Genomic DNA, 15,565 nt, shown 5'->3' on the forward strand with positions numbered 1-15,565 from the left:
CAATTATTCTAACGTTTTGACCGATATAAAAGCAGTATTTGAGAGACAAGTTTGATTGTGTGTGTTTGTGAAAATATTAATGTAATTTAACTACATTTTATCAACAAAAATATCCATTCTTCAACCAGTTTGTAGTTTTGTTGATAGCAAATATTTCTAACACTCTGACTGCATTGACTGACGGAGGAATAAATTTCCACTCTTAAAATGGCAAATGTATCGATATTTTAATTGTATTACTAAAGCCTCATTTAAATAATAAACTTTTGCTGAAAATTTTCGGCACATGCGCATATAGACCCATAAATTGTTGCGAATCACTTTCTTCTTAGATCAGTGACTTGTTTTAAATTATTGTATGTTTGAAAGCATACAATAATTTAGTTACTTACTAAAATTTGAAATAAGAAAAAAGTTTGTACCTGGTTAAACTCTATTACTATGTTGCTTCATATTGTGTGTGTTCAAATTTGTTAAAGTAATTTCATTTTTGACATATTTAACCTACGCAACCCGAATGTCTAGAGAAAATCAATACCAGAATATGGAAAGGTGCAAATAGTACGATGACATAGCTCGGCCGTTCACCTTTAACATCAAAAATGGTATGCCGGTGTAATGAAAAACGAGTGAGAACAAACAGGACAATGACACAATTTCCTACTTCCTCTTCGAAGAGGGGGCCGAATTTCTTCTATTTCAAACGCCGTACACTAACTCCGTTGGTCGTTTATGACCAACCAACAACTGCACCCAATTTCAACCCATCGAAAAACATGTGTTCTGGTGGTACACACGTTTATGAGCTGGCTGCGAACCTCACTGAAACGGGAGTAAAATTATGAAATTTACCATTGCGAAAAAATGGAATGGAAATCCTGAATATCCAAAATTTCTAGCCAGAATAAATGAACCTTGCCTGCGTGCACGGAGGTAACGCTGACTGGATACAATGGTTGCTGGGACAATGGATAGCAAAAGATGTACGACGCTACCCAACGTGCCTGACAGAGGCAGAAGGAGCGTGCTATGGGGAAAAGATTCGCTTTGCGCCCCAATCCTCCTATTCGAAAAGAGGAAGAATAAACTATGTCAACACATAAATCATCCAAACTTCTTCTCCCGACGGCCATTTCAGGGATGCGTTTTTGTTATCGCCGACTTGTATGTGTCCGTAAACACGTGAAACTAGGTCTTGTACGATCTATCTCGCTTCAACCACTCCACCATGTGCGTGATCCCAAACACTCCAACGAGTCTCGAATCTCTGTCGCTGACTGCAATAAATCAGTGACCGTTGCCTTCGCCATTCCGCTATCATTGCTCACAAAAGCTGGTGTTCGGAGAGTATTGGAATTTCAGAAGCCATGTGCAAGAGCGAACCGAGGAGACAGATTGTATCGCTAAGAAGAGGAACAGTGGATCGAAATCGTACCAAGAAGCCGACGACGAAGATGTATTTGGTGCTGCAAGTAGTGTGAAGAAAAGGAGAGATCTAAAGATTTTCGCAGCGAAACTGAAGGAGCACAAAACAAGAAGCCGTTCCGTATGAGAAGATTCATGCCTCTCAGCCTCCATATCGGTAAGCGTGGTAAGCGAAAGAAAAAATCACCTTCAAAGCGGTGGGAAAGAGTGCGCGTCAGAAATAAATAAAATATACATTAGGGCGTGGTTAATGCCATTATTTTTGGTGCCGATGTTATTAGTATTCCGCCCGTAATGTTGTACGTCGGTACGGTGCGATAGGGGTCAAATTTTGATTCTGGCAGAAAACATTTCAAATGAAATTCAAACGGCTTCGGCCGCCGCTCCGTAACTTGCAAGAAATACGGTGGTCCAGAGTAACAAGTCATAAAGCACCAATACGTATGACAAATTGATCTTTAATGTCTTTCTGGCCGGGCGCCATTTCAGCTGCATAAACTGCTACACACCACTGTCTTATATGATAGAAGGTAACGCCATCAGTTAATGTTTCCGTTGTCGAACTAGTAGCAAGATTTCATGGAAGCATTAAGTATCGTTTCATAAATTAGGATATAAATAGAAGTTAGGAATCATTTTATTAACCGAGGACAGGGTGCTTTCTTTAAGAAAGATGTAACAACTGAAGCCTTAAGCAGATCATAACGAACTGCCTATATGAAGTATATCCAAACATCTACACAGTATGTGTAGCAAAACAAGGGTGTAATGTCATGTCTATCAGGTCAACCTAATTGTACAGATGCTCTACCAAATAGAGTCTAAAATAGAGAAAAATCTACATTTTCCATATTTTCCAAAAATCCACATCGCCACCACTTTTTGTATCGATTACATTCCTTGCTCACCCTTTTGGTGTTGGAGTAGAAGATTACAGCAATGACGAATTTGTGACTACTGCTTTTGGTGCATATTCATGATTGTGTTTCAGGAAATAACATTAAGAATTCTATTGCCTTCTCACTTCTTTGTTTCCGGTAGCATTAGTTATAGCCGTTCTCAAATGCTTTTGTATTTCATGTTTCTGTACGTTTTCACCAAAATTGATCTCGGAATGTAATGCTTGGGTAAATTAACTATTCTAACACACTTCCAACACACCATGGAAGACGGGTGTTCTGGGCAACCTTTCTTCTTCAACGATATTCCTCTTCAAACCATGCTAGGAGTGGAACTTTATTCTTTATCCATTTCTGCACTAGTTTAAAAAAATCACATTTCTCTCCGAGTCAATACCACCGTGAGTCTAACGTCCCGACCCCGTCCTGTGGCATCTCAAATAAGATTCTTTCAACATAAACACCTTCTTGATCGATGGAATGTTTGCCAGGTTATGCCAGGCATGGTCTGCTGAGCAGGTTTGAACCAGGCCTTTGACGTTCCGACGAAATCTGAAGCTCCATTTAAAAAAAAAACACACAAAAAGGAAAATGAAAGTGATTGATTTCAAAACAATCTTTTGAGCGTCCAGCAGACCGACACATTAATCTGCAACTCAATATTACGGCTAACGGAACTCGAACTGGCCCGAGAACCATCCACAGCAGTATCGATTCTGTCATGCATAAATAAAGGTGCTGTGTTTATGTCCCACCTATCCCTCCCACCTATCCCTCCATTTCGATTTTATTGATAGCAATCAAACATTGCAACAATTTTCGTATCAAAATCAATTCAGCTACTTTCGTCTGAAAACATCATTGAGAATCGATTGGAGAGCATACACTATTCTATTTGTTTGGAGAGGTTTTATTGTCTTATTTCTAGTAAAATGTAACCTCCTGGCCCAACGTGTCTTTGGTCAAATTTTGTTTTTTCGTTTATTTATAGAGGCTTTCGCAGCTATACCAAAGCCTACAAAAAGAGACGAAATTCGCCTCTCTATTGTATACAAAAAGTGGTTTAAGTGGTTACAGTTTGATCCACTGCTTAAATTTCTTTGTATCAATTGCTGATTCGTAAAAAATCTAAGAAGGCGGAGTTGATGCAGGTTACAGGGTGATAGGATTGTCGCGTAATCGACAGGTGTAGTTGGCAGGTGGCTCAGTGTGTATCCATGGCAATCGATGTGGATGTGGCGGTGATGTCAACACCACAGACACTGCACAGTGGTGGGCTGTATTTGCTGAGGATATAGGAATGGGTCAGGCGTGTATTTCCTATTCAAAGGCGGGATAGAACTTGTTGGTGGTAGCTATATTCGGTATCTTCCCGTGAAATTTGACAAAACATTCTTCTTTTGATGCATAAAGCCCGGCAAATGATCAGACTTACTGAGTTTCTGAGAATGACTTACTAGTCATTCCCTGAAGAAAAAATGTATTGCTTCTGCAAAACGTGTAGCGCATAGAATCATTGTGTTTACCTTACCAAAAGTATGTCGAACTCAGCACCCACAGTGTTGAATGCAGAAACACTACCCACCCAAATTGTGAGTGAGCAGGTTCAAATAATATGATATGTCTACGTTAGTTTGGTATGGTGTCAACAAAGCCACTTTTCAATGAAGAATCACAAGGCGCCGTATAATAGACAGTAGGTTACCCCATGATCCGTAGCGTAAACATTTCAGGCACATTGTTATGTAATTTTTATCAAATGATTCGATGTTGTTTATTTACATACGCACACACATATCTCTGGCAGTAGTGCTTTGAGTGGCGCCTTTTCAACGTCCATGCTATTTGTGTTGCTGCATGGGGCCTCTTTCGTTTAATAAACAAACCGAACGAACGCTCTTTGTGTGCTCACGACGTGCTCTTGCCTTCCATCTATCACTGTAATATAGTCCCCACTTCGTTCACATGCTTTTGAACACGTTCCTTGTTGTTGTTGTTTTTTTATATGTGCTATCGATTCATCCATTGACCAAGCAGCATTTGAGGTAAAGAAGCACGAATTTAAAACCGTTTTAAACTGATTGAAGTACCGATCGTTTGATTTTTCATGTAAACAAAATCGGGCAGTCTAGCTGTGTGAAAATTCATTCTGAGCGGAACTTCAAAAAATGGAGATATCTAAATCGAACGAATGCGTTGTATTTTTTACTGTCCATTTTCAATGTCATTATTTTTGTAGGTTTGTGTGCCATCGACATAATGGTAAATGTGTAGTATGGCTAAGTGACTTGGGATTAAAATGAAAACAATTTAGCTACTGGTCGGTAATGAAACTTTCCCAACAGTTTTACATACAAGCGGAGAACTGCTGTTGAATATGGGTTATAAATACTTATCGAATAAGGTGTTGTATATAGAAACTGTTGGACAAAAATAGCGGTTTTGTACCGTACAGGACACATTTGCGATATTTGATTCCACAAAACACATCAACACGCCGAGAGTTGCGTCGAGCAGCAATACCCGTCGGGTGAAATTCTCACGCAACTGCTTTCAAAAGAGCTTTGATTGTTACAAAATTGGATAAACCCATGTTTATTATTTGTTACTTACGGTTATATCACGATTGAATTGCAGTAGCCTCTTGACGGACAGCAAACTTACACCAAACGGATTAGTAAGTTACAAACAAATGCCAACACGAAATCAAAGTACAAATAAATTATTCTAATAAGCCAAAATAATAGAAAATTTATTATGAGTGTTGCATCAAACTTAAAATCTCATAATTGAACCCAAAGGCGTGAAACATAAAACAAACACGTGTAAAATTAGCTTAATGATAAATAGCATAAATTAACAACAAAGAACTGAATAATTCCACTTTTTTTTTCGAATGAATTTGGCCTTATGAAAGAACCTTAGAATGAAAAATTTTGTAATAAATATTTTTGTTATTGTTATAAACACCTGTCTAACAACTAAACTGTCTAATCTGTTAAGAAGGTGTAAGTTGAGTTGTATTTCATGAAGCATTTTGGGTAGTAAAGTAGTAGCGGTAGGGTAGTAGTTCACTAAAGGCAAAGTTTCAATTGAAATGAGGGTTGAAATACTGAATTTACAACCATGTGCGCAAGACATGTTTCAACAAAGTAATCGGCAATGGTGGTATGAGCTTAATCTCGTGGAGCTTATTTTTCTAGTGATTACAGAAAATGTCACATCGAATTAGTAAATATGTGCATAAGCAAATACTGTTTTTTATTGTACGTAAGGATTTTATTCGATTGGACACTTCAAACAGGTTGGCCTTTAATAAAACTATTTGAGCATAAAATAAGTCAGGGGACTCTTTGAAAAACTAATTATTCTTACTTATTAAAACTTCTTCTTTCTTGCTTCAAACTGAACATTAGAAGATTAAATCGAAAATGTTTTGTGTTTCCTTTATAAAATGAATCAACAAAAAATGAAGGCAACAATAAAAAATACAGTAAAAACAAACTTAAAAGCAAACATAAAGAAAAATAAAATGAAACTTACCTATCCAGTCTGGTAGAAGTGTGCCCGCAAGAGATTCTGAATATCTCTTACCTGTAATAGAAATAAAAAAAATGTGTTGAAAAAGTGCTGCATTAGAAATTTCAGTTGAGAGGCGAATGTAGTCTCTAAGACTCAAAGCCTGTACAAAAAAGAAAAAAAGTGATTTATGTAATGATTTAAATACCGAGTTTACGAGGTGTTGATTTATTCCGCTTAAGATTAATTTGAATCACAAAACATCACATTGCACTCTCAATTACGCTGAATAAATTATAGCACAAAATGCACTTATTCTCTTAATACCTGTATTTTTTTCATTTCAGGTGGTCTTTTAGTTAATCAGAAAAAAAAGTTTGTTACCATATTTATGGGTTCGCACGTAGTTGGGTTAAAAAAATATTCTTTGTCGAAGAGTTGGTTTAAGTTTGTTTGTATTCATTTGATCAAGTGACAGTTCTAACTTGTAAAAGCTTTTGGATGCATACGGTTTGTAAGCTGTAAAAGGTTTGTAAGCTGTAAAAAGACAGAATTATCTTAGTGTAATCGAATACAACGAAACGTGCCATTTTGTATGATTTAATGTGTGTCGTGTTTAACACTGCATGAGCTGCTTTATGGAAATTTTAAACCTCACTGACATCCAATAAACTGACCTTTGGTTGCTCTTTTTTGTTTTGCATTAGCAGTAGAAAAAAACTTGCAACTTTGTTCAAACAGAAAGGTTCATTATGTAAATTGAGTATGATATAAAGTGTGTAAAGCTCATCTGTAATTATAAAGTGAAATAAGATAGGACAGTTTGTTTTACGATGTGGATAAGGAATTTTACAACATCGCGAAGAAATTGAACTCCAGAACCGAGATTTGAACTCCTACCCGAACGCAGCACTGATTATCCAGCTACGGATACAAAAGAAATCAAAAATGTCAGAAATGGTAGTAATAATAAAATATTGATAACATTTATTCATAAAACCATCTTTCCCTTTCTTGTGATTTTTTTCTTGACGTGAGAGGAGTGTGATGATATTAGTACGCAATGCCACGTAACAGCTCATAAAAAAATAATTTAAAAAAGAACTTTTATACCACCCAACAAAATCAACAACATTGGCAGTACCAGCTATTAAATTACGGCATGGTTCGTCCATCGTACGTCGTTCACAGTAACACTCAGCAGTATCAGCTGTTGAACTCTGAGAGAATCAGCTGGGCACAAAGAGAGCTCTCATTCTATGCTCTTCTCAGCATCATCAAGTATAGTGCTGAGTGACCCAATGATCGTGATGATTTGCTTGTTGAACTCGATGATTCAAGGGAAGAACGAACCGTACCTACATAGCATACATTACATCGATTGCTTTAGTGTGTGTAAAACAAGTTTTGAGAGCCCTTGATACTGTCGGTTGAGAAGCTCTATACACAGTGTTTACTCGGCGCATTCTAACTTAGACAATTTTGTGCAGGTGGAGTGAGAATGTTTGTCGTGCGGCAGACCAGGTCGATTGACCAGACCAGACCAGATCTCATGATTTCGGTTACCCAGGAGTGCAGTCACCTACATACAGTAGCCGCTGCGTGGATGTGACGCGATACAACTACCCAGTCGCAACCAACAACGTTGAAGCGATCCTTGATGACGCTCGTCAACAGTCCAAGGTAAACGGACGTAACCATAGCGCTATTCGTCGTTACGTACTTCATTCTTTGTACAAATAAACGATTTTTAAAAGTCTTGTTTTTTGACACCATTCGTCACAGCATTGTTATTATGCATATTTTTTATAGTCAGCTTTTAATCGTATGAATTCTAGATGTTTTCACAGTTTTTTTTGTTTCTTCTGAATTGCATTAATTGCTGTTCTTCATTTTACATCAAACCGATGGCTCCCGGTACTGCTTTTTTCATTGTGCAGGAAATAAAACAAACCTTTTCCCACCTGTACATCCCACGTTCCTGCCCCTGTCTGTTCTTCCATTCGTGTTTCATTTCATTTTCCCAGCTCCCAGCTCGCTAACCGGGCTAGGCTTCAGGCAAGCACACGGCACTGCTACGTCAGTATTGAGAGTGGCGCCACCGGTATTACTCCAACCGAACGAAATGAACGCAGAGTACGAACATGCAACTTGCCCCCTCTCATGTTGGTGGTGCCAGCAAGAGGCTGGTGCACCGTGTGGTAGTGCTCAAGTTCAACACAAATTGGAAATGCCGCCACACCGCGACACTCGAGAGCTCACTGTTTTCATAACATCCGTGTTGGGTGCAGCTAAATCACCCATGTGTTTACTAAAAAAGAAAAAAAAAACGATATGCTAGCATAGTGCGACGATCAAAGGAGAGTAAAGTGGAAAAAACCCTGTGGAAAAAAAATATATTTGTAAGAGCAGGCAGAATATTCGGGGAGCATGGAAAATGTTTTCTACGCTGCATCGTAATTGACCGCGTTGTCGGAACTGACTAGGCGCCGTTCACCATTTTCACGCCATACCGGTCGCCATACGATGTCTGTGTGATAGGTAGTTCCGTGGCGATCGGAAGTAGATTCATTCTGCTCTAATAGCCCGCTGTGTGCCAAGACATGAGTACATCTAATTACGTACCGAAAGTTTGGGAAAAATCTTTACACTGCTTTCTCTCCCTATCTCTCTCTTTTACGGTTTGCTTTGGTAACTATGGTAACTGTAGCATGTTTGAAACACACCAAATTTTGTGTACATTCAATGTACATGTACATTTCATAAAGATTAATATGAAAACGTGTACGGTATTGTAGTTGTATTATTGTCACAATAGGCTATAACTTATTCGAAATAGCCTGTTCCCTGATTGTGAATCTTAATAATGTTTAGTAAATTAGACAAATAACTCAAACTTGTTCAAGAAAATGTTTACATTAGTAGCCGTTTGTTGGATTTTTATATCCAGATAATGGAATTTCCTTTTTTTGTTTATGATTTAAATTTTTATTTGTAACACTAATTACTAGATACATTTTCTATTCACTAATAAATAAAGTTAAATACACTATACCGTTACGTTGATTGCCTATGGCATTCCAGTTTTTAATGCATTATATTTTAAAACCCACAATATCGTAGACAAAAGCTGAACCAGTCAAGGTGACACGTTGTATCTGAAAACTATTTTTGAAGCGTAGCTGAAAAAGAGCACGGGCCACTATTCATCCAGGACGCAACACACTTGCCACCCCAGCACAGATGTGAGAACGATGTGAGAAAATTATACACGTGTTCTATCATGGTTATTAAATCATTTAGTGTTGTTAAATGGTGTTAGCATTCTCCACTTCCGACTCATAAAAAATGAACCGCTGAAAACTGTTCTTTTCTCTTTTCCACTATGTTATGCCCTAGCTCCTTGCTCGCCGATTCGCACATGCTCGAGAAATCCTCTTATAACTACCTCATCTCAAACGCAGCGTGGTTCTTCTTGAAGCAGTGGATGCTGCTGGAAATTATTATCCTAGACAACGCTATTTATTACCTCTGTACACACAATGTCGTTCTTTCACGAAAGAATAACCTACCAAAAGCAAGTGAAACGTACAAAAACTGCACCGAACTGGGCGCCGTGCTATCTAATAAAACCTTAGATGATCAGAAAGAGCTATGGGTATCCACAGAGGACGGAAAGGACCTACCGAAGGTAGCGCCACACAAAAACAGTGCTAATGTAATTTGTCCGTGGCACGATGACGTTAGTTTTTAATTTAGCTCACCATGCTTGCAACACCAAAGGATACATAATTGTTTTGTCGGCCAACTTCACCCCAAAAACGAGCCGGTACAGTTTCATACGAATTGAGGAAGGGTAAATATTGTTTTAACATTCAATAATAATGTACATCGAACTGCCCTTCTAAACTCTTACAATTACCTTAGATAACTTTAATTGACTCTGAAAATCCTAAAAACTGTTTCGAGTCATGTAACATCAAAAGAAGAATTATCGTTCTACTCCAAAGCCTTCGTAACGTTATTAAAATAGGAAAAACAATTTGCTTTGCTTTGCACTTGTTCCGGCATTGTTCCGTTCTTAGGGCGTGCTTGTCTAATAAATCGTACAAGCTGATCTAAACGATCTAAAATCATCACGTTGTTTGCTCAGGTAAATAAACGCCACAAAAAGGCACTCATTTCGCATACCATCATGCTGAGATGTGTTCAACTGCATGTTTCCTTCTCTAATACAGCTGCAACACTGAGAGAATTTCTCTTCCAGTGTGGCCGGTGACTGCGTGTGAATGAGTGATAAAGATCCCAAACATAGCCTGACCGAATGAAAGCGAAAAGGTGCAATAAAAATGAAATAGTGTGCATAGCAGAAGCATAAAAACTCAAAACCACAAAACATCGCAAGCCGTCCGATGATTGTTCATCCAAATCATTCCCGAGCGTAAGAATGAGACTTAGAAATAACGACCGACAGAGAAGGGTGGCTGTGAAAGAGAGAACGATCTCTTTTTCCATCTACAGGTGAAAAATCAGCAACTCAAGGTTTGCTGGCGTAGGATTCCGTTTTAGAGCTTAGCAAACTACCATTTTATAACAATCGACCAGACCATAGCTCCGTTGAACCGTCAGCAGTTGTGGTGCATTTCAAGCCAAAAAATTTGAAATTGTTTCTGTGCTACCGATTTCCTTGTCCAACCATTTCCTCTCCAGTTGAACGTGAAACGAAACTGCACTGTTTCCCTAGCATGGCGCTTTTGGTTAATCAGAGCGTACTTGTGAAAAATGTATCAGTGAAAATAATGATTTAAATGTGAAAACAAGTGCCCACTTGTAGTGACTGCAGCAAAACGTTGGAATTATTTGCGGACAAAAATTACCCAAATGATCATACGTGTCGCAATTTATTTCGGTACTGATGGCTATGCTGATGGCAGGACCAAGGCTCAGAAGAGTTGTAAATTTGCCGACGGTAAATCGTACAGCAGTTGGTTTTATGAACGGAAGTACCAAAAACGATTACGCCGATTACCCATCACCCCGGTTGTAATTATTCATAAATAAGCCTTATCGGATTAACGCTCATCTTCCGACGGTCGGTTGACCAACAGATTCAGCTACGCTTTTCGAAGCACGCCAACAATTGCCAACCCAATATTCTCATGGAGTATGCGCTGAGCTATGACATGAGGTTCGTGTTTATTTGTTTATTTAAGGCTTTACACGAGCCATGAGTGAAGTCACTGAAGCATCTCGCCTCGGGAATGCTTTTTTATCCGCAAGGGGTTTCAAGGGCATGGTTTAAAACATAGAGATGATAGATGTGTGCTCGCCGGGTATGGAGATTGGCGCTTACCAGCAACACGACGTTAAGAGCTAAGATGGCAAAAAGATTTCTACCGCAACACCGTACCATACGACTGTTTATGTACTCATACAGAGCCACAATGAAGTGTTTATTACGATGTATTATCGATGATAAATTACGAGCTAGTAGTAGCTACCCACCTATCGCTCCTTCCGTGTTACAACTACTGCTCCAGTGGTTCAACAGTTTACAAAATGTGGGTGGATTTACAACTCATTGTATGCTTGGTCGGCCGGATAATGTGATAATTAGTATTTACTGTTGTACATTGCGTGAAGTTGATGGTTAAGCACGTCATGAGGAACATGCACAAAAAAGAGATTGTAATTATAACACAGCTCTGCGATATCTTGATGCAGAGGACTCAAAAAACAGTACAATTGTTTAAAAAGCGCACGATATGAACTCACTTAGTCAAAAACCCAAATCCAAAACTAGCTCAATCGGCTCAACTTCTTTTATTGTAAGAACTATAAGGCCTAATAATACAGAATGGCATGGACATATTACTTTTTAAATGACTTTATTACTAAAAAAAAAATTTAAAAAAAAAACTTTTTTATGTCGGAACTGTTTGTCATAAAACTTCCATGATAGTGTTGACCAGAAAGGTCAAGGATAGAAAAGATAATTATCACAATTGGTGAGCACAAACGCTTGACCTTCAAAAAGGCAAAAAAAAAAACAAAAGGTTCCCTGTTGCATTGGTAATAATGTAATAAAGTAAAGGTATCCAACAGATCTTCAAACCGAGCCGAATGCTTGCTCATAGCAGCATAGCCTCTACCGAAAACCGAAGAATTCTCTAATTGTGTCGTCACGTAAGAAATCCGAAAAAAGCAGCCATTTCTTCATCATATGACACCTTTCTTTTGTCTGACTGGCACACAAGCGCAGCTTCGCAGTGTCATAAAATAAATATGATTGATCCTCCGGCCGAAGCTAGCTGTTGTTCCAATGTCACTCTCTGCTCTTGCGTCTTCTTGGCACACACCTTGGCAAACACCTTTCCTTGGGCTATATCAAGGTTGCCTAAAGTGATCGTGGTGAGGCTAGTGCACGAGATTTTTATTTGTTCCATAAAAATAGTTTAACGCATTCTTTAAATATTAAAAATATTGTGGCCGATACATGTAGGAAATGCATAAAACCCAACTCATCGCAAATGAGATTTTGACGACAAAGGCATCTTATCGGTACGTTTGACGAAACACTACCCATGTTTCTTACACAACATTACACGTTTTTAATCTTTGTGAGACATTGTTCCAATTCGTTATTGTGACATAAAATACCAAATAAATCAAACCAAATCCTTTTCAACTTGCTGTTCCGAATTCTCTCTGTCCAACGGAAGAATAAGGTCGTGATTGGGCATCAGCATAATACATCGTTGTTGAATAATAAATAATGCCACACAAGTGATAAATACACCACACGTTTTGGCATTTTCCAGAACATTATATCACAGCAAAGAGGATGAAGTTGAACTTTGTTTGATAAAAAAAAACTTTTGTGAATCAATTTTACTAAACGAAGAGTCAAACAGTGCCATTGAGCTGAGCTGATTTTACTTAACTCAACTAAACTGTGTATAAATTAAACAAGTGACAACTAATTTATAAACCAGTATTATCAATTTGGATTGTATGTAAAACTAGACGAAAATTCCTATTTATCAATTGACGTGTACATAGTCGCTCACCACAATCTAAATCAGATAAGCGTAATCAGCTTGTTTCGACATAGATCGTAAAATAATATTAGAGAATCACATGCTACCGAACTGGCAACACTGCGCAACTGGCACCATAGCCATCATAATCATACCAGACTAGCAATTACAGTTTTGATCCCATGGTATCACCGACTGAGTTCGCTTCACCCTTCCCAATGTATTTTCCTTCCGCCTTCGCTTTGACCATGTTTGCTCGATTCTTTCTCGATTGCGTCTGAGAACTTTAGAGCTCTCTGTGGGGTTTTTTTTTTTCCTTTTACCTTGAGGTATTGATTCTCTCCTTGATTTTCGTTTTCACTCGCTAGAGGTTAGGTTATCAATGTTCAATTCTTTGATATTCTGATACTTTTTCGGTCTCGTTTTCAACCCAAACAAGCCTCGTCGTTTCTCGCGATCGGTCATGGTAAGCCCGGCACGTACGATCGAAGGAGAGGTAGCAGAATATGGTTTCAACGAAAAAAAAAACCAAAAAAAAAAAATGCAGAGAACCGGGTAAAACAAGCATTGGTAAGAGAAAAATATCTGAGCCCAAACTGAGAAGGATGAATTGGTTTGCAAATGGATATTTCTTGATTTATCTTCTGTGTGTTCCGTTTCCCATTTTTCTTCGTCATTTCGCTCATCGGATGTTGTATGCTATTACATATTTCGGTTCTGATCAGCTAGCAAACGCTGCCCATGTCTCACAAACTGCTCGCGCTCGGTAAAGGTTGTGAGCAGAGAACCGCAACATCTCGCCCTAAATAACAAATGTACGAGCAGATAAAATTAGTCAAACTCTAAAACAGGTACAAGGCTATACCAGATTGTATGGTAGGGCTCTCGATGTAGCTTATCGATGTACACGACGCGGCCATCATCATCGTCCACAATGCACTCTATTGATATTGGTTCACCACGAAAACATATTTCCAAAAATGCTGAATATTTGAAGATTTTATAAGCTTCTTCTGGTACAATCGTCTTAACTTAACTCAGTCTGATCAACATATTGACATTCTTTATTCTTCGGAAATGCTAACTAACTAATTTGAGATTTGCATCCCATTTTTGGCACAATTTTTAAAAGTTTATCATCTGATCGATCTAATCAATACAGTACAGTACAGTACAAAAACTTCATATATTTCAATTAAATATGTTTGCAAGCAATGGAATAGCGCTCACTGTTCTGCTTCCGACCAACACCGTGTATTGCTATATATACACGTTTCTCAACCATGCTCTACCCGAAACACCAGTTTAGCTCCGGTTCAAGCTTTTCTTTACTTTTTTTTCACACACCATCATCGTTGAGGAATGCTTGCTCCACACCCGATCGCCGGGATAAAATTATGCACGAGCCGCCACACTGTCCCTTATTCGCATCTGCTGCACCCTCGTCCAATGTTTTGTTCTCTTTCTGTCTGTTAGTCTGACACCTTCCATACTCGCTTTGGCAACTTTTTCACCCCTTTGCCAACAAACGGTTCGTTGGGGAGCGTGGTCACGTCACTGATCAGCGGTTGTGATGGAAATTTATTGGAACACAGTTTTATTAATGTGAGAATTTTTAATATTTATGCTGTTTCTTTCAAACTTCTGCAGAGTTTACCACACAAAAGCTGACATCCTTAATAAGACGTGGGTGATGTATATCATCGATTGCTATCGATTGATAACGGAAAACAGTTTGCTGGTTATGGACGCATTGGATACATTGGCAATTTCATAGATTTAAATTACCTAGCTTATCCATATGCTTTTCCATTTTTAATAAACTAAGGTTGATGTTTGATATGAAATCATAGTGTACCGTTATCTGACCGCTGGAGATAATTGGCAAAATAACGCATTTTAACATATTAAATTGAATACATAAATTTTTAAAAAACTAACATTGTAATGTAATGTAACGCAATTGACATACGAAACGAAAGGCATACCATTGCGGTTACCCCTTATTTATGACTCATAGGAATCGTTTTGTCAATGCAAACAACTGTCTCAACATGTCACACATATGTGAAACATTTTTGTGGATCACATTTGTTCACCCTGCAATAATAATGTTGTTAACGGTACATCAAAAACGTCATTTGCATGTTATTTTGTTTTTAGCAAGACGATTGACAACCATCGATAAAGCAGTGAAATAAAGCTGGACAATGATGTTACCACGCACAAAGCAATAGCTGCTAGAAGGCGTTTGACATTTAACATTTGACAAAATCTAAGATAACTGTTTTGAGAAAACAGCATACGGTTTGATGCGCCAATAAAAGGAAAAAGGGCGTGCATAAGCGTGGAAATGTCGTACCAGTCGGTTATGCGATGCATTAAACTGCATTACAAGACTGATTATAATGATTGAAACTATTCAGAAACTATGGCTTTAACGCCATTCGTGGATTATTTGCCATCACCATTATTTCACAGATTTGTGGTCGATTGTATCCATCATTATGAAGCGTTTATTTTTCTCTATCCATCTGTTAAACACGAAAACGAAACATGAAGTAATAGACGGAAAAAATTGATAATACTCTATGATGGTTAGCAATCATGTGCCGAGCAAGGCGTAAGCCTTGCCTTTTATAATAAACACTTTAGAACGAAGCACACATTGTTGAGTTTCAT

At 38.2% G+C, this 15,565-nt stretch overlaps 2 protein-coding genes across 4 annotated transcripts in view; both read right to left on the reverse strand.

Moving 5' to 3' along the window:
- The window catches only part of LOC126558262 (homeobox protein abdominal-A homolog), a 295,819-nt gene that overhangs the window by 209,973 nt on the left and 70,281 nt on the right, over positions 1 to 15,565 (reverse strand). The gene's annotated exons all lie outside the window — the stretch shown is intronic.
- The window catches only part of LOC126558543 (homeotic protein ultrabithorax-like), a 50,374-nt gene that overhangs the window by 28,459 nt on the left and 6,350 nt on the right, over positions 1 to 15,565 (reverse strand). The window contains exon 2 of one of the 2 annotated variants that reach the window (XM_050214567.1): positions 5,868 to 5,918. The exons of the other annotated variant lie outside the window; for it this stretch is intronic. Coding sequence (XP_050070524.1) covers positions 5,868 to 5,918 — 51 coding nt within the window. The remainder of the gene's footprint in view (positions 1 to 5,867; positions 5,919 to 15,565) is intronic. 2 annotated transcript variants of the gene reach the window in all.

The sequence above is a fragment of the Anopheles maculipalpis genome, chromosome 2RL (genome assembly GCF_943734695.1).
Source record: "Anopheles maculipalpis chromosome 2RL, idAnoMacuDA_375_x, whole genome shotgun sequence".
NCBI classification, from domain to species: domain Eukaryota; kingdom Metazoa; phylum Arthropoda; class Insecta; order Diptera; family Culicidae; genus Anopheles; species Anopheles maculipalpis.